This window comes from Oryctolagus cuniculus, chromosome 6 (genome assembly GCF_051225735.1).
Source record: "Oryctolagus cuniculus isolate XC-2025 breed Fujian yellow rabbit chromosome 6, ASM5122573v1, whole genome shotgun sequence".
NCBI lineage: Eukaryota > Metazoa > Chordata > Mammalia > Lagomorpha > Leporidae > Oryctolagus > Oryctolagus cuniculus.
In genome coordinates this window covers 65,181,706-65,207,633 of record NC_142872.1, presented here as the reverse complement: position 1 = coordinate 65,207,633, position 25,928 = coordinate 65,181,706, and the positions used below count along the sequence as shown (strand labels likewise).

The 25,928-nt window shown below is 56.8% G+C and overlaps 2 protein-coding genes and 1 long non-coding RNA gene across 8 annotated transcripts in view; 2 read left to right on the top strand and 1 right to left on the bottom strand.

Moving 5' to 3' along the window:
• COL23A1 (collagen type XXIII alpha 1 chain) overlaps positions 1 to 3,908 on the top strand; it is a 308,982-nt gene extending 305,074 nt beyond the window's left edge. Inside the window, exons 25-28 of the mRNA XM_008255487.5 lie at positions 766 to 819; positions 956 to 1,042; positions 3,392 to 3,430; positions 3,812 to 3,908. Coding sequence (XP_008253709.1) covers positions 766 to 819; positions 956 to 1,042; positions 3,392 to 3,430; positions 3,812 to 3,814 — 183 coding nt within the window. The 3' untranslated portion in view covers positions 3,815 to 3,908. The remainder of the gene's footprint in view (positions 1 to 765; positions 820 to 955; positions 1,043 to 3,391; positions 3,431 to 3,811) is intronic.
• Positions 3,909 to 9,763: 5,855 nt separating this feature from the next.
• The window catches only part of PHYKPL (5-phosphohydroxy-L-lysine phospho-lyase), a 27,066-nt gene continuing 10,901 nt past the window's right edge, over positions 9,764 to 25,928 (top strand). For 4 of the 6 annotated variants that reach the window (XM_051843702.3, XM_051843700.3, XM_051843701.3 and 1 more), the window contains exons 1-8: positions 9,764 to 9,915; positions 10,490 to 10,608; positions 11,793 to 11,952; positions 15,292 to 15,366; positions 15,953 to 16,040; positions 16,127 to 16,243; positions 17,423 to 17,505; positions 17,692 to 17,917. In XM_051843702.3, the coding sequence (XP_051699662.1) occupies positions 9,857 to 9,915; positions 10,490 to 10,608; positions 11,793 to 11,952; positions 15,292 to 15,366; positions 15,953 to 16,040; positions 16,127 to 16,243; positions 17,423 to 17,505; positions 17,692 to 17,917 (927 nt within the window). In that variant the 5' untranslated portion in view covers positions 9,764 to 9,856. Of the gene's footprint in view, positions 9,916 to 10,489; positions 10,609 to 11,792; positions 11,953 to 15,291; positions 15,367 to 15,952; positions 16,041 to 16,126; positions 16,244 to 17,422; positions 17,506 to 17,691; positions 17,918 to 21,228; positions 21,595 to 23,997; positions 24,114 to 25,928 lie in introns of those variants that run through there. The other 2 variants (XM_089335187.1, XM_089335186.1) reach the window with 2 other exon arrangements.
• Positions 19,986 to 22,593, bottom strand: LOC149126172 (uncharacterized). The gene is made up of 2 exons (XR_016235592.1): positions 22,536 to 22,593; positions 19,986 to 20,054 (listed from the first exon to the last, which is right to left on the bottom strand). It is a non-coding gene; the product is annotated as an uncharacterized LOC149126172 (long non-coding RNA).

The following is a 25,928-nucleotide window of genomic DNA, read 5'->3' as shown; positions in this document are numbered from 1 at the left end:
CACTGCCCGTCCCACTCCACGTGAGGGAGGGGGCACCTCAAGTCCATTCCTCCATCCCTGGCATCCGGCCCACAGCCCTGTTCCTAGTAGATGCTGAGTTGCATTGGTTCAGTGGTTGCACAGACGGACAGATGGACAGGTGGGTGTATAAGAAATTGAGCTGAGAAGTGGGCATTTGACCTAGCAGTTAAGATACCTGTGTCCTGTATCAGAGTACTGGGGTTCCATTCCTGGCTCCAGCATCCTGCTCATGCAGACCCTGGGAGGCAGTGGTGTAGAGTCCCTGCCTCCCTCCCGGGAGACCTGGAGTGTCGTCCCAGCTCCTGCTCCAGCCCTGGCACAACCCTGTCCACTGCGGGCATTTGGGAAGTAAATCAACAAATAGGACCTACTGTCTGTCTGTCTGTCTGCCACTCAAATAAACAATAAATTGATCTGAGAGTAGAGAACGGAAGTCACCATTTCTCAGTCATAAACACCCAAGGCTTCCTAGGTCTCTGCCCCCAGCCAAGCCTGGGCCACTGCCACCTGCACATGTTGGTGGCAGGAGAAAAAGTCGCTTGCTGACAGCTGCGCCTGAGGACTTGCACCCAGAGACACTGACTGCTCTGGAGGAAGCAGGGCTGGTGCCCTGGTGCCCGGTTCCCAGCAGCTGGGGCCTGGCCAGTCTGTGCCAGGAGCAGAGGGAGGAGGGGCAGAGACGGATCCACAGCGGCAGGCTGCCCCCGAGTCTCAGGCTCACGTTGAATTTGAATCCCTTGTCAGGGCTTCCCTGGACCCCGAGGAGAAAAAGGTGACCGGAGCGAGCGTGGAGAGAAGGTGAGGGCAGTGGGGGGAAGCAGGGGGCGGCAGGCAAGGGTTGGGGAGGGGCAGGGGTCCACTAAGATCGAAGCTGTGGGCATCATGGCCACGGACCTGGCCAACGCCGCCATCCTACCATCTCCCTTCTGTGCAGGGGGAGCGTGGGATCCCCGGCCGGAAGGGAGTGAAGGGCCAGAAAGGCGAACCCGGACCGCCAGGCCTGGACCAGCCGTGTCCTGTGGTACGTGTCAGAGCAGCGCGGGACCACCCCCACGCCCACACCCACGCCCGGCTCTTCAGCCTCCAGCTTCCTTATCCTCAGAGTTCAGGGGCAAGCCCAAGAGGCCATGGCAGCCCCTTACCAGGGTGCCCATACCACTGCTGCTGTTGCCACCATCACAGCCCCCTGTGGCTCAGGCCCTGCCCCCTCCTCCAGGACGTGGCTCTCTGTGGAGGTAGAGGCCCAGCCATGGGGCAGAGTCCATTTGCCAAGGTCTTGGCCTATTTACTGAGCCCCAGGGCAACCCAGCTTGAGTGGGGACCCACCTTGGGCCACCCTGAGCTAGGGATGGACAGGAACCAGACCAGTGAGTGACATCGGGGCACCCTGGAAGGGGCTGGGCCCTGTGGGGGGAGGGGCGGGAGGCCACAGGCAAGCTGCTCTGCAGCCAGGATCAGGGTCAGCAAGTGCCCAGCCCCCGTGGGCCCTGTGCTGGGCCCCAGGCAGGGTTTGTCCCCTCTGGGCTCGCTGGAGACCATACAGGGCAGCCGGCGGTGGGTGGGAGCTCCCTATGCTCTCTGGGTGTCTCTGCCTGCCCTTCCATCCTCTCTTTCCCAGAGGCATCTGGCCTGGGGTGTCCACCTTCTCCACGGCCCCAGTGTGTGCCCCTGAGCCCCCTGGGCCATCCTTCCCTCCTCCCCACTTGTCTCTTTTCCTGCTCCTCCCCTGACTGCCTTACAGGCCACCCCACTCCCCAAAACAACCAAAACCCAGCCTCTTTTTCCCGACAGCAGTGAGGGTTTCCGTGTCAGGCTCCTCCAGGAGAGCCCCAAAAAGAGAAACACATCACCAGCATTTCCATCCTGAAAGTCCAGATGTCCGTGCCTGGCCCCGAGCGAGGGCCGCCCAGTCCCGCAGCCTGCCATGGGTCACGGCAGCCTCAGTTTGCCCATCCCTGCAGTGGGCGTGATGACCTCTCCCTCCAGAAGGTGTTGGGCAGTCCCTGAGAAAAAGGTGTGAACAAAATGGCGTGTACACACACACACACACACACACACACACAGGGCCTTGAGCAGCCAGGGGCCATGGGTGCCCTCGGGCAGCTCAATCCCTGGACCAAGATGTCCCTGCAAGCAGTTTACCTTTGTCTTCGAAACAGGAGCATCCTCGCTGCGGAGGCAAGCATGGGGCGCCGGGCTCCAGGGCCCTGGCCAGGGGCAGTGGGCCTTGCCCTGTGGTAGGCAGCCTGGCCTGCTGTGTGCCGAGTGTGCCCTGCCCCTCGCGTGTGCCTTCCTGTCCATTTTGCCCTTCCCCCACCTCTCCTTTGGTCCCTGGGCTGTGTCCCTGCATGTGCATGGGAGAGTTCCAGGAGCTGCTCTGTGTGTCTGAGGCCCGTGCAGGACCAGTGCCCGGGAACAGGGTGGAGTGTTGGCTGCTCCTGTGTGCCCTGGAGGCTGTGTGTTTTGTCCCCGCCAGCCCGCCACTCTCTGGGCACCCTGCTTGCCTCTGATGGCTCAGTGGACATCCTGACAACCTGAGCCTGCCCTGCCTTGGCTCAGATCCAGTCCCTGGGCCCAGAATGGCCGGAGGGGGTGGGGGTACCATCTCTGGGTTGTCCATAAAGCACTCTTGGAGGCACCCCTGCCCAAAGGTTGAGAGCCCCTGGGCTCCTGAGGTGAGGGGCAGGGGCTCTGTCACAGCTGCCAGGCAGGAAGCCGCACAGTCCTTCCATTACTCCACTGGGGCCCTTGCTTCTTCCTTGTTTCTTTTCTTTCTTTCTTTCTTTCTTTTTTTTTTTTTTTTTTTTTTTTTTTTTGGACAGGCAGAGTGGACAATGAGAGAGAGAGACAGAGAGAAAGGTCTTCCTTTTGCCATTGGTTCACCCTCCAGTGGCCGCCATGGCTGGCACGCTGTGGCCCGCGCACCGCACTGATCCGAAGCCAGGAGCCAGGTACTTATCCTGGTCTCCCATGGGGTGCAGGGTCCAAGTACTTGGGCCATCCTCCACTGCACTCCCTGGCCACAGCAGAGAGCTGGCCTGGAAGAGGGGCAACCGGGACAGAATCCGGTGCCCCGACTGGGACTAGAACCCGGTGTGCCGGTGCCGCAAGGCGGAGGATTAGCCTAGTGAGCCGTGGCGCCGGCCGGGGGCCCCTTGTTTCTGACCACTACACAGGTGTCCCCACAGATCGCACTGGGAGCACACTCAGGACTAGTGCGGTGAAAAGCCATCGGGTGCCCTTGAACCTGCTACCCAGATGGACGGCAGAGGCACCTGGGCTGCCATCCCCACAGGCCGGGGAGGGATGGGAGGGCCTAGAGCACTGACCACACACCCGTCCGAGTCACTGCAACCTTCTTCCTTTCCAGGGTCCCGATGGGCTGCCCGTGCCCGGCTGCTGGCATAAGGTACCTGGCAATGCAGGGTCCTCTGGGGTGGGCTTGGAGGCATGGAGGGGTGGGCCGGGAGTCTGTAGCCCCCTGCACAGTGACTGGACCACACTGCCCTGTCATGAGCCTGGCTTGTCACTCCTATCACAGGGCTGAGGCTGCGGCTGGGGCTGGGGCCTGGGGTGACTGCAGCTGCTCCGTTTGGTCTCCTGGGCCTTGGTCGGTGCTCAGCACAGCCATCAGAAGTTCCTTGGACTTTGCCCAAACTGTCCCACTGAGGGGAGCCTGGGAGGAGAGGAAGAGGCCGTACCTGTTCCAGAGGGCATGGCCTGGACGGGGGATGTGGCCCAGACAAGACTGGGGCCCCCAGTCACCTTCTGTCTTTCCCTCCTCTTCCAGTGACCCCAGATCCAGCTCACAACCTGTACAGACCCGTGTGGACATTTTGAATTTTTGTAAAACAAAACAGTAATATATTGCTCTTTTATGCAATGCACCACCTGTGGCCTTGTAACATTCAGAAGTGTCCGACCCAGCCCAGAGCCGTCAGCACCGGAGGCTGGCGAGAGAGGGGACAAGCAAGCACAGGATAGCTGTGTGCTTGGGGGCCCCTCCTCCAGGACTTGGCTTTCCTGGCGAAGAGACGAAGGTGGCTGTGCCTGGCTCCCCTGGGCCTTCAGCCACCTGAGCAGCGAGGAGGCTCATTGCTGTCCCACGGCCACGGGGGGCGGCCGCTGGGAGCCCTGGAGTCCACAAGTCACGCTGCCCAAGAAGGCCCAGGACTCGACAGCAGCTGCCACTGCTCCTGGACGTGGCCTCCAGCAGCTGCCCCGGCCCCAAGGAGGAGGGAGTGGAAAGTTGCCTGTATGGCTCACTGCCGCCTTGCTTGGTGGGCTCAGGAAGCCGGCCTGCATCAGGGACACGCGTCCTCTGGCCACACCTAGAAGCCACACTCTGATGCAGAACCAGCTGCTGGAGCCCCTTGATCCTCGAGCGTGGCAGACAGAGGGTCCCAGGGTGGGCCTGGCTGCCACTTCCTGTCACATCACCCGGAGCAGGGACAGATGGGGCTTTTGCAGGGCCCAAGGAGACAGACCTTCAGTCAGAGCTGTGGCCTCACTGGTTCCGAGTGTCCCGCCCAGCCCTGTGGCCTCCCGGCCAGACACCATCATCGTGATGAGTTACGCAGACAAATGAGCCTCAGGGCCGGCTCCCAGCTGGCCCGAGCAGGGGCCTGCAACCACCCCTGGCAGGTGTCCCAGCTCCCAGCAGCCAGCTCCTCCCTGTCTGTGCTGTCGGATAGCACTGCGTGTAATAAACTACCACTGTGTGCTTGGGTGTGCCTGTCCTTGCAGCCTGCCCTGGGCGCCTCGGGCTGAGATACCAGCCTGGCCATTACGAGGTGGGGACAGGCCGCAGAAACCAGAGAAGGGTTGCAGTGTGAAGTTCAGAAGGCACAGACATGACCAGGCCAGCCAAGTCCTCTGGCACTGGGTCATTTCTGTCACCAAGCCCCCCACGTGGCCCTCCATTGTGGTGACCAGGGACTGCTACTTCACAAGTCACCCCAAAACCCACTGCCACACAACTATCACCATGCCTGGTTCTTGCTCACGGCCCTGGGGTTCATGGGCTCAGCGGGATGCTGCTCGTTCAAGTTCTCTCCATCTGGTGATCAATGCTGGCTGTCATTTGGGACCTCACATGGCTGGAACACCTGCCTGGGGCCCCTGCTGTTGGCCTAGCTTCCTTCCCGGTGCGAGCAGGCCAAGCCTCTGACATCATACAGGGTCGCATTCTGCCAGGGTTGGAGGCTCCTCCCGACTCAAGGGGCTATAGCTAGACCTCGCCTCCCACTGGGAAAACGTCGACACCCTCCCTTAAGGGGAGATGTGGGGTCACAGGTCTTGCGATTATTTCAGAAATGCCACGTGCCACCTCATCCATAAAATGGGAGGGCAGCCCTCCCCCAGACCCTGACATGGGACATCCTTGTTAAGCAGAAGAGGCTGGGGTTGGTGCTGTGGCACAGCGGGTTAAAGCACAAGCCTGCAACACCAGCATCCCATAAGGGCACCGGTTCAAGTCCAGGCTGCTGCACTTCTGATCCGGCTCCTTGCTAATGCACCTGGGAAATCAGCAGAGAATGACCCAAGTGCTTGGGCCCTTGCACCCACGTGGGAGACCCAGAAGAAGCTCCTGGCTCCTGGCTCCTGGCTTCAGATTGGCTCAGCTCCAGCCATTGCAGCCATTTGGGGAGTGAACAGCAGATGGAAAACCTCTCTCTGTAACTCTTTCAAATAAATAAAATAAGTCTTTAAAAGAAGAAGAGGCCCTGGCCACACACTGGCTAAGGAGGGAAGAAATGAGGGTGCGTCCAAAAATTCACAGAAAATGGAATTATAAGGATATTTTGATACAAAGCTTTTTAAATCATATCTGGAAATGCATATCGTGCCTGCATTTCAAAATCTTTTTTGCAACAGAATAAACTTACACCTTTTAAAATTTTGTTATTCATTTATTTGGGAGACAGAGAAACAGTCAGAGATGGATGAATACAACTCCCGTCCTCTGATCCACTCCCCAAATGTCCACAATGACCAGAGCTGGCCTAAGCTAAAGCTGGGAGCCCAGGACCCAATTCCTTGAGCCAGGGTCTGCATCAGTATGACAGGGAACTTGGAGTCAAGAGCCAGAGCTGGGAACTGAATCCAAGTGCTCCGGCATGGGACACGGGTATCTTAATTGCCAGGCTAAATGCCTATGCCATACCTATGTTATTAATTCCATTTTCTACACATTTTTTGAAGTGCCACCATATGTCAAGTCCCTTCCTCTGTCTCCCTCAGGGCCAAGGGACAAGTGGCTGGCCACACTGCTTGGCAAATTGCCTTAGACATCAGAAAACCAGAAGTAGAAGAGAAACGGTGGGGACTGATGGCAGAGTCACCCCTGGGTGTCCAGGCTTCCTTTAGGGTTCCAGCATCACCCCCAAAATGTGCTCCCCTGTTTGTGGGTCACGCCTCCCTCCAGCCAGGAACCTCTCTTGACCCCCTCACTGACCCTGAGAAGGACAGAACCTCTGTGCTAGGTGTCACTGTGTCCAATGTACAGATGGCAAAATTGAGGCCCAGAGAGGTTCAGCGCCTGCCCGGGGATGCTCAGTCAGGGCAGGTGGCTCGGATCAGGCCTCTTGCTGTCCCCTCCTCTGTAAGCTGCTGGCAGCCCCAGGATGCTAAATGACTGGCAAATGGAACTCGGTGGGGGGTGGGGGAAACACCCAGGGGGTCCCTCTCCTGCTTCTCGGCCCATTGCTGCCTTGGTATGGTGTCAAGGCTGTATCCTTAGACTTGCAAACTTCAAACTGCAGAGCCTGGGGTAGGACAGTGAGGACAGTGTGGCCGTGCAAGAGTGAGAGTGGGAGCGCCCGCGCCCACCCCCGCGGAGTCTCAAGGACAGGACTGGGGGCAACTCTGCCTCAATGAGCCCCCTCTGGAACTCACCGCTGAACTCACCACAAGGTCCCCCAGCCCCTGTCACAGGTGAAGAGTGAGGGCTTGCAACACACAGGTCTCCCCATACCTCCCCCTCCTCATCCCAGGGACACCCCTGGAAACACATGGGGTGCTTTGGGCTGTCACAATGATGGCCACACCTGAAGCCTGTCGCAGGAAGTAGGAGAATTCACCAGAGCACAGAGACAGCAGAGCTGGATTTACCAAACGCACCACAGGGAAGCCACAGGCAAGCAGGTCAGGTAGGGGCTGACCCCTGCTGCAACACAGACTGGATCGGAGTGGTACACCCGCAGCGGCAGTGCCGTGGGGCTGACAGGTGCCACATGCTTGCAAGGGAGCAGCAGGCTGGACAGCCAGAGGCCTCTCAGACTCAGCCAAGAAGCATCTAGTATTTCCTAAGTTAGGGTGAGTTTTCCACGGTCCCTGAGGTTTTCCCAGGCAGGTGATTTGCATCTATGGGCAGAGCTGCAGAGGGGACACCACCAAACGCCCTGGGCCACCCTCCACACCACCCTTGATACCACCCCAGTGCAGAAACACCATGCCTGGGCTTAAACCTTGGCTGAGTCACTTCCTCCCATGCCCTGACCTCTCGGCCTTTGGTGTTGCCTGGAAACCCAGGCGGAAGACGATGGACAAAGGATTGCTTTAGCACAAGGCCAGAGGCAGGAAGAAGGGGAGGCTTCCTGGTAGTGTCGCACCCCCTGCTTAGATCTTCCTGGAAAAGCCTGCTACGACCTGCAACAGTGTCACCTCCTGAGGCTGGACATCCTGGGAGCATGGGCCATGCAAGCCGGGCCCAGCTCAGCTTCTCTTCTGCCTCTCCTAGGCAGGAAAAGTCCCTGCATGGAGCAGGCTTCCCTGAGCGGCTGCTGCTGGGGCTGGGAGGGGAGGAAGAGCGGCCCCAAAGAGGACTCTCAGACACACAGGCCCCAGGGGCCTCCACCAGAGGCAAAGCCGGTACCCTGAGAAAACCAGAGCCCAAAGCTACACGTACATGGGCGAGGATAGGCCTCTTGGTTAATTGGGTTAGAATTTTCTGTTTTTTCCAAGAATCGTGTAAAAGGTTCAATTCCGTTTAAAATGAAAAATAAGCAACTTCAGTTTGGGAAAGTGGGTAGGATGGGTGTTTGGCCTAGTGCTTTAAAGATGCTCACAGGGACGGCTGCATTCTATATCCAAGGGCCTGGGTTCAAGCCCTGGCTCTGCTTCCATTCTGGCTTCCTGCTAATGCACACCCTAGGGAGGTGGTGGCTGAAGCAGTCAGGTCCCTGACAGCCAGACCCAGACCCAGACCCAGACCCAGCTCTGGGCCTGGACCTCTTGGTTAATTAGGGGAAAAAAAAATTTTTTTTTTCAAAAATCGTGGCTTTTGCTGGCGTTTGAGGAGTGAACCAACAGACAGGAGATCTTGCTCGCTCTCTGCCTCTGTTTCAGCTTGTGTCTGCCTCTCAAATGAATAAAAGTGTTTAAGCTGGATGGATGGTAGTAATGGTCACACACAAATGTGAATGTATTTACTGCCACAGAATTGTACCCTTAAAAACAGTTAAATAGTAAAATGAACTGTGTTGTATATTTCACCATAATAAAAACAAATAAGAAACTCCAACTGCTCTTTAATAAATGCCCTAAGCAGGGGTGGGCTTTGTGGCACACTGAATTAAGCCACCAACTTTGGGCGCCTGCCTCCCACATCAGGCCCGTCTGAGAGGCCAGAGTCAGGGCTACTCCCCTTCCCCTCCAGCTTCCTGCTAACACACACCCTGGCAGGCAGCCAGCGATGGCCCAAGAACTGGGTCCCTGCCACCCCCAGGAAGACCAGGATTGAGTTCCCAGCTCCCACCTTCAGCTTGGCTCAGCCTTGGCTGTTGCAGGCATCCGGGGAGTGAACCAGCAAATGGAAGACCTTTGTTTTTGTCACTCTGCCTTTCACATAAATAAATGTTGTGGGTTTTTGTTTTTTTTTTTTTTAATTTTTAAAGTAAATGCCCTAAGCATTTTACAAATGAAGGCTGGGAATCCTGCAGAGGTGAGCAGAGGAGGGGCAAGCAGGAACCTCCCCTCCCACCCTCTTTCAAGGGGTCATCAGTCTGGATCTCACATGGGCTCCTTGCTAATGTGCCTGGGAAAGCAGTGGAAGATGGCCCAAGTGCTTGGGGCCCTGCACCCACGTGGGAGACCCGGAAGAAGCTCCTGGCTCCAGGCTTCAGCCTAGCCCAGTCCTGGCCATGGCAGCCATTGCGGGAGTGAATCCGCGAATGGAAGACCTTTCCCTCTTTCTCTCTCTCTCTCTCTCTCTCTCTCTCTCTCTAACTCTGATTTTCAAATAAAGAAATCTTTTAAAAAATAAAACTTCTCTCTCTGTCTCTCTAACTCTGCCTGTCAAAAAATAAATAAATAAAAATAAAATAAAGGAGAGCCACCAGCGCCCCACCCCAGGAGGGGCTGCCTCTGCTCGTCCAGCTCCCAGCCTCTTGGAGGCCTGTTCTCCTCACTCTCCGGGTCCAGGTGGGGTCCGTCACCCCAATAGGCTCGCTCTTCATCTGGGACCAAAGGCCGTTCGCCCTGTGGGCCTTCTCCCTGCAGAGGTACCACAGGGCTCAGGAAACTTCCTGCCCAAACGGCTCAGGTCTCCTGGCTCCGAGGTACCTCAAGCTCACCCCGCCTGGATCCCAGCGGGAATCCTGGCGCCCTGAAGGCCCCGGGCTCCCCTGCTGCTCCTTCCCGGGGCCAGAGGGCCTCGGTCTTGCGGCGGGAGGGGGGCACCCACGCGGGTGTGCCGGCAGACACCCTGAGCCAAAGCGCGCCGGGCCGCTCGGGGCGGGCCCCGCAGAGCGAGGCGGGCCCGGCCGGGCCGGCCCGGGGCGGGGCCTACAGAGCGAGCCCGCGCTGCGCCTCGGCGCCGGCCCACGCCAACGTCATGGCCGCGGAGCGGCGCGCCAAGGCGGACACGCTGGCCCTGCGCCGGCGGCTCCTCAGGTACCGCGGCGGGCCGGCGCGGGGTGGGGGGGACGCGCCCGCGCGACGCAGGCGCACGACGCACGCGGGCTCCGGCGTGGGCCCCGCGGGGCCTGTCCCTGGTCGCGCCGAGCCCTGGGTGGCGGCGCCGTGGGGAGGCCGCCGTCTCGCCCGACAGGCAGCCTTTGCCCCTGGAGGAGCCCTGTGCCCTGGCCCCTGGGCGGGCTCGCCGCTGGCGACGGCCTGGCTGCAGAACCACCCGGGAAGGGGCCTCAGACCGCTCTTGCCCTGAGTGCGCGCAGGAGCCCCGGACTGGCCCGCAGAGGGGACAGCAGGGGCCCCTTGGTGCGTCCAGGGCCGGAAGCCAGGACCTGCTGTGGTTGTCCACCCCACCCCCACCCACAGCACAGCCTCAGGGGCCTCCCGCCCATGCAGACGAGGGAGCGCCGCCACAGAGGGTTAAAATGACTTAAGAAATAATTTAAAGTTTTGATAACTTCTTGCCGCTGCTTCCTGCTTTACTTTGGGGCGGGGACTGGACAGGGTGTCGCTCAGGCAGGGGTGGCGGACCTGTCCCCTCGCCTGCCTCCCACAGCGCTGCCTGCAGACTCTTTTATCCTGAGGCTCCTGTTAAGATTGTCCGAGGCCAAGGGCAGTACCTGTATGATGAACAGGGGGCAAAGTACCTGGATTGCATCAACAATGTGGCTCACGGTCAGTATTGTCCCTGGGGCCGGTGGGGCAGGAGAGGAGGCAGAGACTGTGCACCTGGCCCCAGGGTGACCCCAAGGTTGCAGAGAGGTGTGGAGACCCCGGTGTGAAGCTGAGGGGCCGCCCGCACGCGGAAGAGGCCCGGTTTGTGGTGCAGCTGTAGGAGGCATCCAGCCAGAGGTGTCAGAGATGCAGGTGTGTGGTGCCAGTTCCACGTGGAACTGAGGCAGGTGGTCCAGCGCTGCAGATGGCCTTGGCCATGGCTCAGTGTTGGCCCCTGGGGGCCATCTCAGATGCTGGGCAAGGCGGCTGACCCAGGAAACTTAGCAGACAACTTGGAGGTTAATAGAGTAGAGATTAAAAGTGGGACGTCTGGTCCTCCACTTGGTGGGCTTGGGCGAGGTAACCCATTCTCTGTGCCTTGCTTTGCCCTCTGCTGGATTCGCGACACTACTAGGGAGCCGCTTCAAGGTGTTCACGAGGACTGAGTGTTGCTTTGCTAACTTGTCTGAACGGGCCTGGCGCTGGTGAGCTCCCAGTACTTGTTCCTGTTATTAGCCTCGGCGAGCCGGATCACCTCCAGCCCCAGGACGAGTGAAGCCAAACACTGACAGCCAGCCCTACCCGCTGCCTGTCTCAAGCAGAAGGCACCAGAGAGCCCCTTAAAGACAAGGTTTTTTCAGAGAGCTTCTGCCAGGATCTCGGGGATCCCAGAACTGGGGGCTCTCCTCCCCCTCTGCCTGCCCCTCCCTCTGACCCCTCCCCTCCTGTGACTCCTCCCCTTCCTGCCCCACCTGTGACTCCTCCCCCTCCCTGCCTCTCCATGTGACTCCTCCCCTCTCTCTGCCTCTCCCTCTCCCTCTGTGACTCCTCCCCCTCTTCCTGCCCCTCCCTCTGTGACTCCCCCTCTACCTCCCCTCCCCTTGTGACACCTCCCTGCTTCCTGCCTCTCACTCTGTGTCTCTTCCCCTTCCTGTGACTCCTCCCCCTCCCTGCCTCTCCATGTGACTCCTCCCCTCTTCCTGCCTCTCCCTCTGTGACTCCTCCCCTCTCCCTGCCTCTCCCTCTGTGACTCCTCCCCTCTCCCTGCCTCTCCCTCTGTGATTGACGAGTGTGACGGGCTGGGGGAGGCCCAGTGGAATGGGCTGAGTGGAGTCGGCTGTGTGATGGACATGGCCCTCTTGCAGTGGGGCACTGCCACCCTCTCGTGGTCCAAGCTGCACACGAACAGAACCAGGTGCTCAACACCAACAGCCGATACCTGCACGACAACATCGTGGATTATGCGCAGCGGCTGTCAGAGACCCTGCCGGAGGAGCTCTGTGTGTTTTATTTCCTGAATTCTGGGTAAGTGGACTGTGGCCAGCCCCCAGCCGGAGGGTGAGACGGCAGAGAGCAGCGTTGCTCCGGGTGCACAGCCTGGTGTTGCCGCCTGCATGTGACTCCGGGAGAGGCTGCCCTGCTGCTCCGGCTCCCACGCTGCCCAGCTGTGGACTTGGCTTGCCCTGGTGGGACCCAGCTCCTGGTTTCCTAGAAAAGGATGCCCAGGCTCTCGTGCAGGGTCCCTGTTGGGGCCTGGTGAGGTAGCGTCCAGTGTGCTGCTCTGAGACTTGGCGTAAGGAGTGATTCTTCAAAGAAACAAAAAGACAGAGGGGGCTATTGTCGGGAGGAGGCATACAGAGTACAGTGAGGCCTCTAAGCTTTGGGAGGGCCCCACCTGTCTGGGGGGTTAGGTAGACTTTCCTAAAAGAAGCCACGTTAAGCTTAGGGCTCGCGAGGTGGTAACTAGAGAGGAGGAAGGAAGCGTGCCACCTGCTCCATCAGAAGTACTTTTGTCAAGGTTGGTGTCTTGCACGGACCATCTTGTGCAAAGGCCCAGTGGCAGGAAGGGGCATGGCACCTTGGAACCCAGGGAAGGTCAAGGAGGAGAGGGCGTGAGCTAACACCGGGAGGGAGCCAGGGCCTAGTCAACCAGGCGAGGAAGCGCTTCTTCCCCCAGGAGCACCGGAAAGCCATAGGGAAGTGATGTCAGGGCAGACGGCAGACAAGAACAGGCACGGTTAGGTGCCAGTTGGGGTGCCAGGTGAATGGTGATGGTAGCACACACTGGAATGGCAGGCAGCGCAGAAGCAGGCAGGTGGTCACAGCATACCTGCAGGAGTCACAGGCAGTGGCATTTGTGTGATTATCATTGCTGCTTGCATAGTACAAGGTACTCTGAAAGGTCCGTGGAAAGTGGAATGAAAAGATACATTTAACTTAAAAGTACAGAGAATTTTTCAAAATTCATGCAAGGGTTTCTGTACTGCGCTTTTTCCATGAATGTTTTGCAGTCCTCACACTTGTCAGCTGCCCCCTTTCCCCACCACCAGATAACTTCAGGGAGGTGGAATTTAGCATCCACCCCTCACAGATGAGGAAACAGCAATTCAAGGAAAGAAACTAGCTTGCCCACGGTCATCCACCTGGGAGACAGCAGAGTCAGAACTGGACCCTGTTGGGGCAGAGCGGGGAGCTGGGCCAGGAGTCGGCGCTGCTTCAGCAGTGGCAGAGGAACATTCTTTGGATCCCAGTGGCTCCCATGTTGCCACATCTGATTGTGGGTCCCAGTGGCTTCCGTGTTGCCCGTGCGGTGATCTGTGTGGGTCCCAGTGGCTGCCATGTTGCCCGTGCGGTGATCTGTGAGGGTCCCAGTGGCTGCCATGTTGCCCGTGCGGTGATCTGTGAGGGTCCCAGTGGCTCTCACGCTGCACGTGCGGTGATCTGTGAGGGTCCCAGTGGCTCCCACGCTGCACATGCGGTGATCTGTGTGGGTCCCAGTGGCTCCCACGCTGCACGTGCGGTGATCTGTGAGGGTCCCAGTGGCTGCCATGTTGCCCGTGCGGTGATCTGTGTGGGTTCCAGTGGCTCCCACGCTGCACGTGCGGTGATCTGTGTGGGTCCCAGTGGCTCCCACGCTGCAGGTGCGGTGATCTGTGTGGGTCCCAGTGGCTCCCACGCTGCACGTGCGGTGATCTGTGAGGGTCCCAGTGGCTCCCACGCTGCACGTGCGGTGATTGTGGGTCCCAGTGGCTCCCACGCTGCACGTGCGGTGATCTGTGAGGGTCCCAGTGGCTCCCACGCTGCACGTGCGGTGATCTATGAGGGTCCCAGTGGCTCCCACGGTGCACATGCCGTGCTCTGGTTGCTGCCCGGGCCTCACCTGCTCTCAGAACTGCTCAACAGAGTTAGCTACCTCCCTGGAAGTGCTTCTAGGACACTGTGCCTGCTGCTTTGCCGCCAGCATCTCTGGCCAAGTCCTCTACCCCTCTGGGCTCTTCCTCAGCTGCTTTTGCCCACCGACCCCCTTCCTGTGTGATCTCATCCCGTCCCTTCACCCATGTGTTGGAGCTTCCCAAATTTACATTACGAGCCCAGAGGCTTCCCAGGTGTTCCAGACACAAGGTTCTCACTGCCTGCTTTATTTGACACGCATCTCCAACTTCTCATGTCCAAAAGGTAATCAAGTTACCTTCCACAACACGTGGTCTGGGCCCACAGCAGGAGCCCAGTCCCCTGCCCCAGGCCTTCTCAGTAAGACCATCTCCGCTCATTGCCACCCTCACCCCGGCTCAGGCATCACAACTTACAGCTCTGCTCAAGGCCGAAACCCCAGCATGTGTCGGTCCTGGCCCGTCCGCCCCTGCCTGCCTCCCAAACCCCTCCGCTCCTCGCCACCCCTGGGCCAGCCCTCACTGTCACCTGGGCAGCCTCCCCAGAGGTCCCCTCGCTCCCACTTTGATTCGCGTCTACTCCACCAGACACACACAGAGGCTGCCTCCTGACACGGGAGCTGGGGGCTGTGCCCCTTCCCTGAGTACTGTCCCTCTGCGGCTTTGCGTGGGCACTCAGAGTCCAGGCTCCTTCCTAGCCCTGTGACCATGGCCCCTGCCAGGCTCCCCCTTGGACCCTGGCCCCCTGAGCACGCTGCACCCTGTTCCCTACCATGGGACCTACAATTGTGGCTGTGGCTCGCCTTGCCGGCGTCACCTCCATCCAGGGCTTCCCCCAACCGGTAAGGGCGCCGTGACAGTACCACGGACAGCCCCTCACAGCGGTTTCCTTTCCCCTGGTCCTGGAGGCAGGAAGTCCAAGATCAAAGCCTCGGTGCCTTGGCTTCCCACCGTGTGCTTACGGGGCGTTCTCCTCCACGCAGACGCCCAGGGGTCTCTGTGTGCATCCAGGTTTCCTCCTCTGATAAGGACGCCAGTGCGAAGGGAGCGGACCACGCCCTCACAGCCTCCTTTCTACCCCATCTTCTTGCTGAAGGCCTTATCTGCAGTTACAGCCACACACAGGGGCGAAGGCTTCCACGTGTCAAACGGGGAAGGGGCAAAACGCAGCCTCTAGCACCCCTTCTCTAAAGCCGGGCCGCTTTAGGACCCTGGATCGCTTGTAGCGCTTACCGAAGTGCCGTGTACTTGCTCGTTCACTCTCGGGGCTGTCGAGACACACCCGGAACATGAGCTCCAGGAGGGCCCAGCGCCTGGGAGGCAGTGGACGTTTACCACGTGGCTGAGCAAAAGCCCGGCTGAATGAACTCCAGAGAATCTTCCAGCTGCTGGAAGGGTCCCCTCGGCCGTGAGCATTCCCCTTTCACAAGTCCTCGGACACCTGTCCGAACCGAGCCCACCTTCTCTGCTGCAGGTCAGAGGCCAACGACCTGGCCCTGAGGCTGGCCCGCCAGTACACGGGACACCAGGACGTGGTGGTGCTGGACCAGTAAGTGCGGCTGCCCGCTCTGCTGTTTCCGGAAGCCAGGCCCGCGCTTCCTTTCCAACAGCCAATGAGGCTTTGACCTTGGGTGCTTCGAGAGGGAGGAGGAGGGCCTGGCCCCAGGAGGGAAGCGTGGCGGGCAGAGACCAGGCCCCAGAGATACCTACCAGGCGGGGCTGTCCCCCTAGCCACTGACTGGAGGGGAAGATTCCAGGGAGCAGTGTTGTGAGGGGTAAAAGCAGGTGTCCATTCCACCCCGGCATGGTTCCCACGTGTCAAACATCTGATGTACACAAGACCCAGGCCCAAGCTCACAGCATTAGCACATCCAAGGTTGATTATAATACTGAAGATTCAGTGTGACCCCACTTTACAGAGGGGAAAACCGAGCCTGCAGAAGTTATATGATAGCAGCCTTGCAGGAAGTCTTGCTGGCCCTGAGACCCGGGCTTGTTCCCAGGCCAAGGAGACTGGAGGGCTGAGGCAGAGTGGGGGGCCTTCCCCATTTGTTTTTGGAGGTGGCGGGCAGTGATCAGGGCTGGGCTGGGGAGTCTGCGTCTCCTGGGCCCTCACCCGCCCCTCTTCTCCACAGTGCATACCACGGTCACCTGAGCTCCTTGATTGACATCAGTCCCTACAAGTTCCGGGACCTGGATGGCCAGAAGGAGTGGGTGCACGTGGTAGGTACCGCCCAAGTCGGCACCATGTCAGAACCCAGTCCCCAGCCCCAGTGACACGGCAGTGACACGGTGCTGTCTCCCTACAGGCACCCCTCCCAGACACCTACCGGGGCCTCTACCGGGAGGACCACCCCAGCCCAGCCGCAGCCTATGCCAGTGAGGTGGAGCGTGTGGTCCGCAGCGCACAAGAGAGGGGCAGGAAGGTAATTGCCGCCTCCTAAGCAAGAGCGAGCCTGCCCTTGAGGAGTCGGGGTGGTGGGTGGCACGGGGGCTAGTTCACTGCTGAGGACATGGCCCAGGCTGTCTGGGGTGAGCAAGAGGGGCCCCTTGCAGGAAGCATTGCCCAGCTGCAGGCGTGACAGGAGGGAGAGAGAGGCCGCTGAACAGGGGGCTGCCCAGGAGGGGAGGGACCCCCAAGCATGGGACCCTGCAGGACAGGCGGGAAGTGGAGCTTAGAGAGGCAGGCCCATCACTGGAGCCCCAGTGCTGCACTGAGCACCCGGAGCCTGGACCCTTAAAGCCTCAGGGAGCAGGGGAGGCCCCTCCGAGGGAGGCCAGTGGGCCTGCAGCAGGGTTTTATGGCGGTGGGCTTGGATGGCACGGCCCGGGGGCAAGCACTGGGAAGAAGCTGGGGCAGGCCATCCCCAGGCAGTGGAGCAGAGACAGGAGACGCGGTGCACACCCCGGAGAGAGGAGGCTCTGAGCAGCCGGAGTAAGGCCCTCAGCAAGGCCTCCCCTCGCTGGGTCTTCCCAGCACAGGATGGATGCAGGGGTTGATGGCTACAAAGCCCGAGGAGAAAGTGCCCCGGCTCGTCGGCCCCTGCCTGCCCCTGCAGCGGCCTCTGAGCGGCTCTGAGGCAGAACACTGTGGGGATGTCCTGGCTGTGGACAGAGAGGAGCTGAGCTTGGGGGGAGTTGAGGCGTCACCTGGTGGCCACGTGGGAGGTGGCCAGAAGGGGAGCCCAGTCAGATGGCATCTGTGGGAGGCCGAGGCTGGCCCCGGCCCCTGGGGTCTGCTGTGCAGATGGAGGGAGGGCTCAGAGACTTGGCAGAGGTGAGAGCTGTGGGCATGCGCACCAACACTTCTGCCCTGGGCAGGAAGGAAGGGAGTGGCAGTTGTCTGCCGGCACAGGGACAGGGAAGGGACAGGCTTATGTTGCAGAAATCTGAATTCAGTTTGCGGCAAGCCAGGGACCATCCAGGTAGTAAGAGCTGGTTTGAGGCCTGAAAGAAAACTGAGTCACAGAGCCCCACCTGGGGCGCGGTGGTGATGGGGACCTGTCCCCCACGAGGCCAGCCCCGAGCCGGCTGGCTGCAGCAGGGCAGGCCACACTCGCCTCTCAGTGTCTGTGCTGCGTTCCCGACCTGCTTCTCGTCCACAGATCGCAGCCTTCTTCGCGGAGTCTCTGCCGAGCGTGGGAGGCCAGATTGTGCCCCCTGCTGGCTACTTCTCCCAAGTGGCAGGGTGAGTGGGTGAGCTGGTCCACCCAGGGAGGGCAGGGCTGTAACTGGGCTTCCCAACCTCGGCTTGGCTCTTGAGAAAAAGCCCTTAAAGAGCTAATGGCGGAGGAAAGGCCGACCATTTGCCCGAGGCCCCAGGCTTTGCACGGGCAGGGCCGGGATTCAGAGCCTGCTCCGTCCCGTGCCGCAGGCATATCCGCAGGGCCGGCGGGCTCTTCGTCGCAGACGAGATCCAGGTTGGCTTCGGCCGGGTGGGCACACACTTCTGGGCCTTCCAGCTGCAAGGGCAGGACTTTGTGCCCGACATCGTCACCATGGGCAAGTCTATTGGCAATGGCCACCCGATTGCCTGTGTGGCCACAACCCAAGCTGTGGCGAAGGCTTTTGAAGCCACGGGCGTCGAGTACTTCAACACGGTGAGTGCGGCGGGTTCCAGGGCGGACGCTGCCCAGGCTCCTGTCTCCTCAGGGAAGGCTAGGCCAGGTCAGAGAAGCACACACAGCAGCTTACCGCCTTAGCATGTCGTGTGCTGTCCCCAGGGAGCGCACAGAAAGGACAGAGACCCCTCCCCTTCCCATGGTGCCGGCTCTGCGTGCCCAGCCCTGTGACTGAGGAGCGGGGGGCTCGTCTGTGTGGGCGGCAGTCGCACAGCTCCCATCGCCCCGCAGCTCGGAGGAAGGCACGTCCCCTGCAGCCCCGAGACAGCAGTCACAGGGTGGGCGAGGGTGCACGGAGGTGGCAGGCACCTCTTCGTGGAGACCTGAGGAGTCTGGACGGCTCGGGGGCCAGTGAGAAACGGCACAGGGGCCACAGTCACCAGGAGCCCAGCTCTGCAGCTTGCTTCGGGAGCATCCGCGGCGGCCAGTGCAGAGACCAGCCCAGGCGAGAGAGCCCGAGGCCCAGGTCTAGCTCTGGAATAGGAAGGGACCCAGACCTCGCGGGGTCTTCCCTGTAAAGCGTGACTCGCCAGGATTTGGCAAGATGGACAAAGGCAGAGGTGGCCGTTGGGAGTGAGGGAGGGATGGTGGCCTGCTGCCTTCAGCAAGCCGCTACTCCGCCCAGGGGAGCTGCAGAAAGGGTCGGGCTTGTAGGGGCTTGGGCAGGTAACGGAGGCCGCAGGGTCCTGGGGGGGGGCGGGGGTGGAGGCTTCCTGAGTCGGGAAGGATGCACAGGGATCCGCATGTGAACAGGGTGTCCTGGAGCCTGATCCTGACTTGAACCTCGGGTGCACCATCACCCATTCAATCCTTGCCTCATCTGTCTCCACAGAGCCGTCTCCTGTCGCACCACTCACTCAGCTATTTTTTTTTTTTTTTAAGATATGTGTATTTGTTTGAAAGGCAAAGTTACAGAGAGATAGGGAGAGAGATCTTTCATCTACTGGTTCACTCACCAAATGGCCACAATGGCTGGGATTGGGCCAGTCCAAAGCCAGGAGCCCAAAAACCCATCCAGGTTTCCCACATGGGTGGCAGGGGCCCAAGCACTGGGACCATCTGTCACTGCTTTCCCAGGCACAGTAGCAGGGAGCTGGGTCGGAAATGCAGCAGCCACAGCTTGAACCGGAGGAGCCCATGTGGGATGCTGGCGTTGTGCCCAGGGAGCTGAGCCACAGTGCCAGCTCTTGGTTGGTTATCTGAAAGGCTGAATGACAGGGAGAGAGATCCTCCATCTGCCTGTTCACTCCTCAAATGCTGAGACTCTCATCTCCTGTCTGCAGGGCCCCTCCTGTCTCACCACTCACCCACTGACTTTATTTTTTAAAGATTTATTTACTTATTTGAAAGGCAGAGTTACAGAGAGGCAGAGAGAGAGGTCACTCCCTAGTTGGCCACAATGGCCAGAGCTGGGCCAATCCCAGGCCAGGAGCCAGGAGCTTCTTCTGGGTCCCCCACACGGGTGCAAGGGCCCAGGGACTTGAGCCATCTTCTACTGCTTTCCAGGGCCGTGGCATAGAGCTGGATTAGAAGTGGAGAAGCCGGGACTTGAACCGGCGCCCATATGCAGGCAGCGGCTTTACCCACTATGCCACAGTGCTGGCCCCCACGCATTGACTTTTACTAAGATTATGAGCACCTGGGAAGCTGTCTCCCCGCATGCTCACCCCTAGCCCTGTCTCCTAGCCCCCTCCCCTTGGAAATCCCTTGTCCATTGTTTATGACAGTTGCTGTTTTTACCTTGTGTGAAGTCTCATGCTGGACAAGGGTTCAAAAAGTTTGGTGGGAAAATGAATTTAAAAGTTGAGGGCCGGCGCCGCGGCTCACTAGGCTTATCCTCCACCCTGTGGTGCCGGCACACCGGGTTCTAGTCCCGGTCGAGGCGCCGGATTCTGTCCCGGTTGCCCCTCTTCCAGGCCAGCTCTCTGCTCTGGCCAGGGAGTGCAGTGGAGGATGGCCCAAGTGCTTGGGTCCTGCACCCCATGGGAGACCAGGATAAGTACCTGGCTCCTGCCATCGGATCAGCGCGGTTCGCCGACCGCAGCGCAGCGGCCATTAGAGGGTGAACCAACGGCAAAGGAAGACCTTTCTCTGTCTCTCTCTCTCACTGTCCACTCTGTAAAAAAAAAAAAAAAAAAAAAAAAAAGTTGAGTTGGTACAAAAGAATTTTGAACTCCCTGCATGTTTTTTTCACAATCCACATTTCCATGAACTTTTGGAAGACTCATCGCATATACTCCTCGAGAACTTTTTACCCAACCTCATATCACTGGGGATCATCCGTATTGCATGTCACTGAGGTTGTCATTTGATGGCTTCCTAGTACTGCATTGGATAAAGATTTATGGGGCCAGCATTGGGGCACAGTGGGTATCCCATGTGGATGCTGGTTCAAGTCCCAGGTGCTCCACTTCCAATCCAGCTCCCTGCTAGTGGCCTGGGAAAAGCAACAGGAGATGGCCCAAGTGCTTGGGTCCCTGCCACCCTCATGGGAGACCCAGATGAAGCTCCTGACTCCTGGTTTCAGCCTGGCCCAGCGCTGGCCATTGCAGCTATCTGGGGGGAGTGAACCAGCAGATGAAAGATCTCTCTCTCTCTCTCTCTCTCTCTCTGTAACTCTTTCAAAAACAATAAATCTTAAAAAAAAAAAAAAAAAAAAAAAAGAAAGCACAACACGTATTCACATCCACATTAATGAGGCTGTTCCCTGTTCATGGCCACAATGAATAATCCTGTGAACAGTGTTCATGTCCACTGCATGGGCAGGAATGTTCCTCTGGGAAGTACCTGGGAGTGCAAAGGCTGGGTCACTGAGTGTTGAGCGTGTGTGTACCTTCAAGTTAATGGAGAGTGACGTCTGTATTCCAAAGTCATGCACAAACTAATACCTTTTGCCCCTTGCCAGTCCACTGGGGTATAAAGTGGCAGTTCCTGTGGTCTCGCTGTGCCCTGTCTTGATTTTAAATGATCAGAAGCAGCTCATGTTCCTTAGCCATGTGGCTCCTCTCCCTTGAAATGCCTGTTGTGTCTTTTGCCCATTTGTTAACTGTATTGCTGGTGCTTTTCTTGACTGTGGGATGTTGGTGTGTCCATGTGCATGTGTGTGTGTGTGCGCGTGCGTGTTTGCGTACTTGCACACATACCTACACATGCACATGTATATTTTTCTTGATAGTGACCCTTTGTTGATTGTGTGCATTAATACAGAATAGTCATCTCGTTTATATCTTTCCACTCCTTCATATTTATGATCAACCAGAGTTCTAAATTTTTTTTTTTTTTTTTGACAGGCAGAGTTAGAGAGAGAGACAGAGAGAAAGGTCTTCCCTCCGTTTGGTTCACCCCCCAAATGGCCGCCATAGTCAGCGCGCTGTGCCAATCCGAAGCCAAGAGCCAGGTGCGTCCTCCTGGTCTCTCATGCGGGTGCAGGGCCCAAGCACTTGGGCCATCCTCCACTGCACTCCAGGCCACAGCAGAGAGCTGGACTGGAAGAGGAGCAACCAGGACAAAATCTGGCGCCCCAACCAGGACAAAATCTGGCGCCCCAACCAGGACTAGAATCTGGGGTGCTGGCACCGCAGGTGGAGGATTAGCCAAGTGAGCCGCAGCGCTGGCCCAGAGTTCTAAATTTTAACATCATCTCTGTCAATCTTTTTCATTTATACCAGTGTTTTGTTTTTGTTTTTGTTTTTTTTTTTAAGATTTATTGTTTTCATTTGAAAGGCAGAGTTAGAAGCAGAGAGAGAGGTCTTCAGTCTACTGGTTGATTCCCCTAATGGCCACAATGACCAGAGCTGAGCCAATCCAATGCCAGGAGCCAGGAGCCTCTTCTGGGTCTCCCACGTGAGTGCAGGGGCCCAAGGTCTTGGGCCATCCTCCTCTGCTTTCCCAGGGTATATCAGAGAGCTGGATGAGAAGTGGAGTATCCAGGACTTGAACCAGTGCCCATATGGGATGCTGGCACCACAGGCAGTGGCTCTACCCATTACCCCACAGCACCAGCCCCAACATAGCAGTGGTTTTTTTGCAGTTTATTTAAGAAACTTCACACTGCAAGGTCTGAGATAACACTACCCTGTGTTTTTCCTCCAGTGTTTTAATGTTTTGTTTGAACACATGGGTCCTTAATCCATCTGAAATTAATTTTTAAAAATTAATTTATTTTCATTTTATTGGGAAAGCAGAGGGGGAGAGAGACAGAGACAGAAACAGAGACCTTCCATCCACTAATTTACTCCCTAAATGCCCACAACAGCCAGGGCTAGGCCGGGCAGAAGCCAGGAGCCTGGGATTCCATCCAGGTTTCCCATGTGAGCAGTAGGGATCCAAGTTCTTTAGCCATCATCTGCCTCCCAGGATGCACATTAGCAGGACGCTGGAATTGGAATGGGAGCCAAGGTCTCCCATGCAGACACTCCAAAACGGGATGCAGGCATCCAAGGCAATGCCTTAACCACGGCACCAAGCACACACTCCAGAAGTCGATTTTTTTCATGGACTGCGAATCAGAAACCCAGTCTCTCTGCATATGAGTAATGTTTTTACCCGCTCCCTTTCTTCCCCACTATGTGCTATGTGCTATGTGACCAGAACTCACATGAATGGGTCTGCTTCAGGTCTACTTCCACTCTTTTGGTCCATTTTTCTGTGTGTCCCTGTAACAATATGTGATTACTACAACGTCATAGCAGGTTCTGATATTTGCTAGGAAAGACAAGCGCCCTTTCACCTGTTTTTCTTGTTCAGAAGAGTTATATATCTAGCCCTTTGTCTTTCATTTAAATTTTAGAATTCTGTTTAAACATTTTATTTTTTTTAAATCCCTTTTGTGATGTTGATAGGATAATTGGTTGATTTGTAGATTTATTTACTTGAGAGGCAGAGAGAGTGAGCTCCCATCTGTATGTTCAGTCCCCAGATACCTGCAGATCAATGTGAGAACTGATTTGTTGATAATACTGTCATCCCATCAGCGACCCTAGAACACTTCCTGTTGTGCAGTTTTTGATACAGAGATCTTACCCATCGTGAGATTTAGTCCCAGACAATCGCTGTTCTGTCATAAGCAGTGACTTCCTTCCTGTGTTTACTGTCTGATGCTGGGGTTTAAGATATAGCCTTTTGGCCTGTGCCGTGGCTCAATAGGCTAATCCTCCGCCTGCGGCACCAGCACACCGGGTTCTAGTCCCGGTCAGGGCGCCAGATTCTGTCCCGGTTGCTCCTCTTCCAGGCCAGCTCTCGGCTGTGGCCAGGGAGTGCAGTGGAGGATAGCCCAAGTCCTTGGGTCCTGCACCCCATGGGAGACCAGGAGAAGCACCTGGCTCCTGGCTCCTGGCTTCAGATCAGCGCGGTGTGCCGGTGCACCGGCCGCAGCAGCCATTGGAGGGTGAACCAACGGTAAAAGAAGACCTTTCTCTCTGTCTCTCTCTCTCTCACTGTCCACTCTGCCTGTCCAAAAAAAAAAAAAAAAAAAAAGATATGGCCTTTTATATTTTAGTCTCACATGCAGCTGCTTGCTAAACTCCTCTATCACTTCTTTTTTTAAAAGATTTCTTTATCTTGGGGCTGGCGCTGTGGCTTAGTGGGTTAATGCCCTGCTCTGAAGCGCCAGCATCCCATATGGGCACCGGTTCTAGTCCCAGCTGCTCCTCTTCCAATCCAGCTCTCTGCTACAGCCTGGGGTAGCAGTAGAAGATGGCCCAAGTCCTTAGGCCCCTGCACCCACATGGGAGACCCGGAGGAAGCTTCTGGCTTCAGATCAGCGCAGCTTCAGCATTTGCAGCCATCTGGGGAGTAAACCAGCAGATGGAAGACCTCTCTCTCTGTCTCTCTCTCTGTAACTCTTTCAAATAAATAAAATAAATCTTTAAAAAAAAAATTTATCTTACCTGAAAGGCAGAATGACAGAGACAGAGAAAGATCTACCATCTATTGGTTGATTCCTCAAATGGCCACAATGGCCAGGGCTGATCCAGGCCGAAACCAGAAGCCCAGAACTCCATCCGGGTCTCCCAGGTGGGTGGCAGGGGCTCAAGCTCTGTGATCTGCTGCTTTCCCAGGCACGTTAGCAGGGAGCTGGAGTGGAAGCACAGCAGCCAGGACTCAAACGAGCACTCCAGGAAGGGATGCCAGCATCACAAGCCAACAAGCCGTGGCGTAACGCTGCACACAGTGCTGGCCCTCTTCCATCATCTCTGATAGAATGCTTGTGTTTATATTTTTCTACATAAATGATCTTGTCTGCAAATAATGGCAGCTGTCTTATTACACTGAGAGAGACTGACTTCCAAAACATATTTGAATTTAATTGGTTGGTATAGTGGATAGACTTGTTAGCTTGTGTAACTGCTGATAATGGTTATCCATTGAGGATGATGTTTATTGTAGGTTTAGACCATAGTCTTTATCGGGTTAAGAAAATTTCCTATTACTAATTTATGAAGAGATTTTATTATGAACAGGAATTGTCTTTTTATTTTTTTTTAAGATTTATTTATTTATTTATTTGAAAGGCAGAGTTACAGAGACAGAGACAGAGAGAGAGAATTCTGCTGTCTGCTGGTTCACTGCCCAAATGGCCGCAATGGCCGGGGCTGAGCCAATCCAAGTCAAGAGCCAGGAGCTTCTTCTGGGTTTCCCACAAGGTGCAGGAGCCCAAGGACTTGGGCCATCTTCTACTGCTTTCCCAGGCCATAGCAGAGAGCTGGACTGGAAGTGGAGCAGCTGGAACTCAAACCAGCATCCATATGGGATGCTGGTGCTGCAGGCGGTGGCTTTACCTGTGTCACAGCACTGCCTCCCCCCCACTTTTTTAAGATTTATTTATGGGGACAGTGGTGTGGCCTAGCAGGTAAAGTAACCACCTACAGTGCCAGCCTCCCATATGGGCACTGGTTCATGTCCCAGCTGTTGTACTTCTGATCAAGCTCCCTGCTGATGTTCCTGGGAAAGCAGTGGAGGATGGCTCAAGTGCTTGGGCCCCTGCACCCACATGGGACACCCAGATGAAGCTTCTGACTCCTGGCTTCAGCCTGGCCCAGCCCAGGCCATTGCAGCCATTTTGGGAGGGAAACATTGATGGAAGACCTCTCTCTTTCTCTTTCTCCCTCTGCCTCTGCCTCTCTGTAACTCTTTGAAATTAACAAATATATCTTCTTTTAAAAATTTATTTATTTATTTGAAAAGCTGGACCACAGCAGCTGGGACTCAAACAGGTGCCCATATAGGATGCTGGCACTGCATGTGGTGGGTTAACCTTCTACCCCACAGCACTAGTCTCTATCCTGTTCTCTTTAAGATTTATTTCCCTTGAGACGGCTTCCTTTCTTCCTCCCTTGCCAGCTCACCTGTCTTCCTCCCCCTCTTCCCCACCAGCCCCTTCCCCGAAAAATAAAAAAAAATTTATTTTTCTTACGTAATAGGCACAGTGACAGAGAGAATGAGAAAGAGAGAGCTTCTGTCCGCTGATTCATTCCCCTAAAAGAGCACAGCAGCCAATGCTGAGTCAGGCCAAAACCAGGAGCCAGGAACCCCATCTGGCTTCCCATGTGGGTGCAAGGGCCCAGGTACTTGGGCTGTCTTCTGCTGCTCTCTCAGGCACATGACAGGGAGCTGGATCAGAAGTGGAGCAGCTGGGGCTGGAACCAGCGCTCTGATATGGCTGCTTGCAACCAGCACCAGCCCCTGTCCTGCTCTTGTAATGTGTCTGTTGAAGTAATATTTTTTTCTCTTTTCATCTGTTAATATGGTGAATTGTATTTACAGATTTTCTCATTAGGCCATTTTCATGTACCTGGTACAAATGCAACTTGGAATGAAGTATTATAATTCTTATACACTATTACATACATTTGCTTGTCTTTTATGAATTTGTCATCTATTTTCAGAGATAAAATGGGACTGAGATTTTTTTTTTTTTTAATTTTTTTTTTTATTTTTTTTTTATTTTTATTTTTTGACAGGCAGAGTGGACAGTGAGAGAGAGAGACAG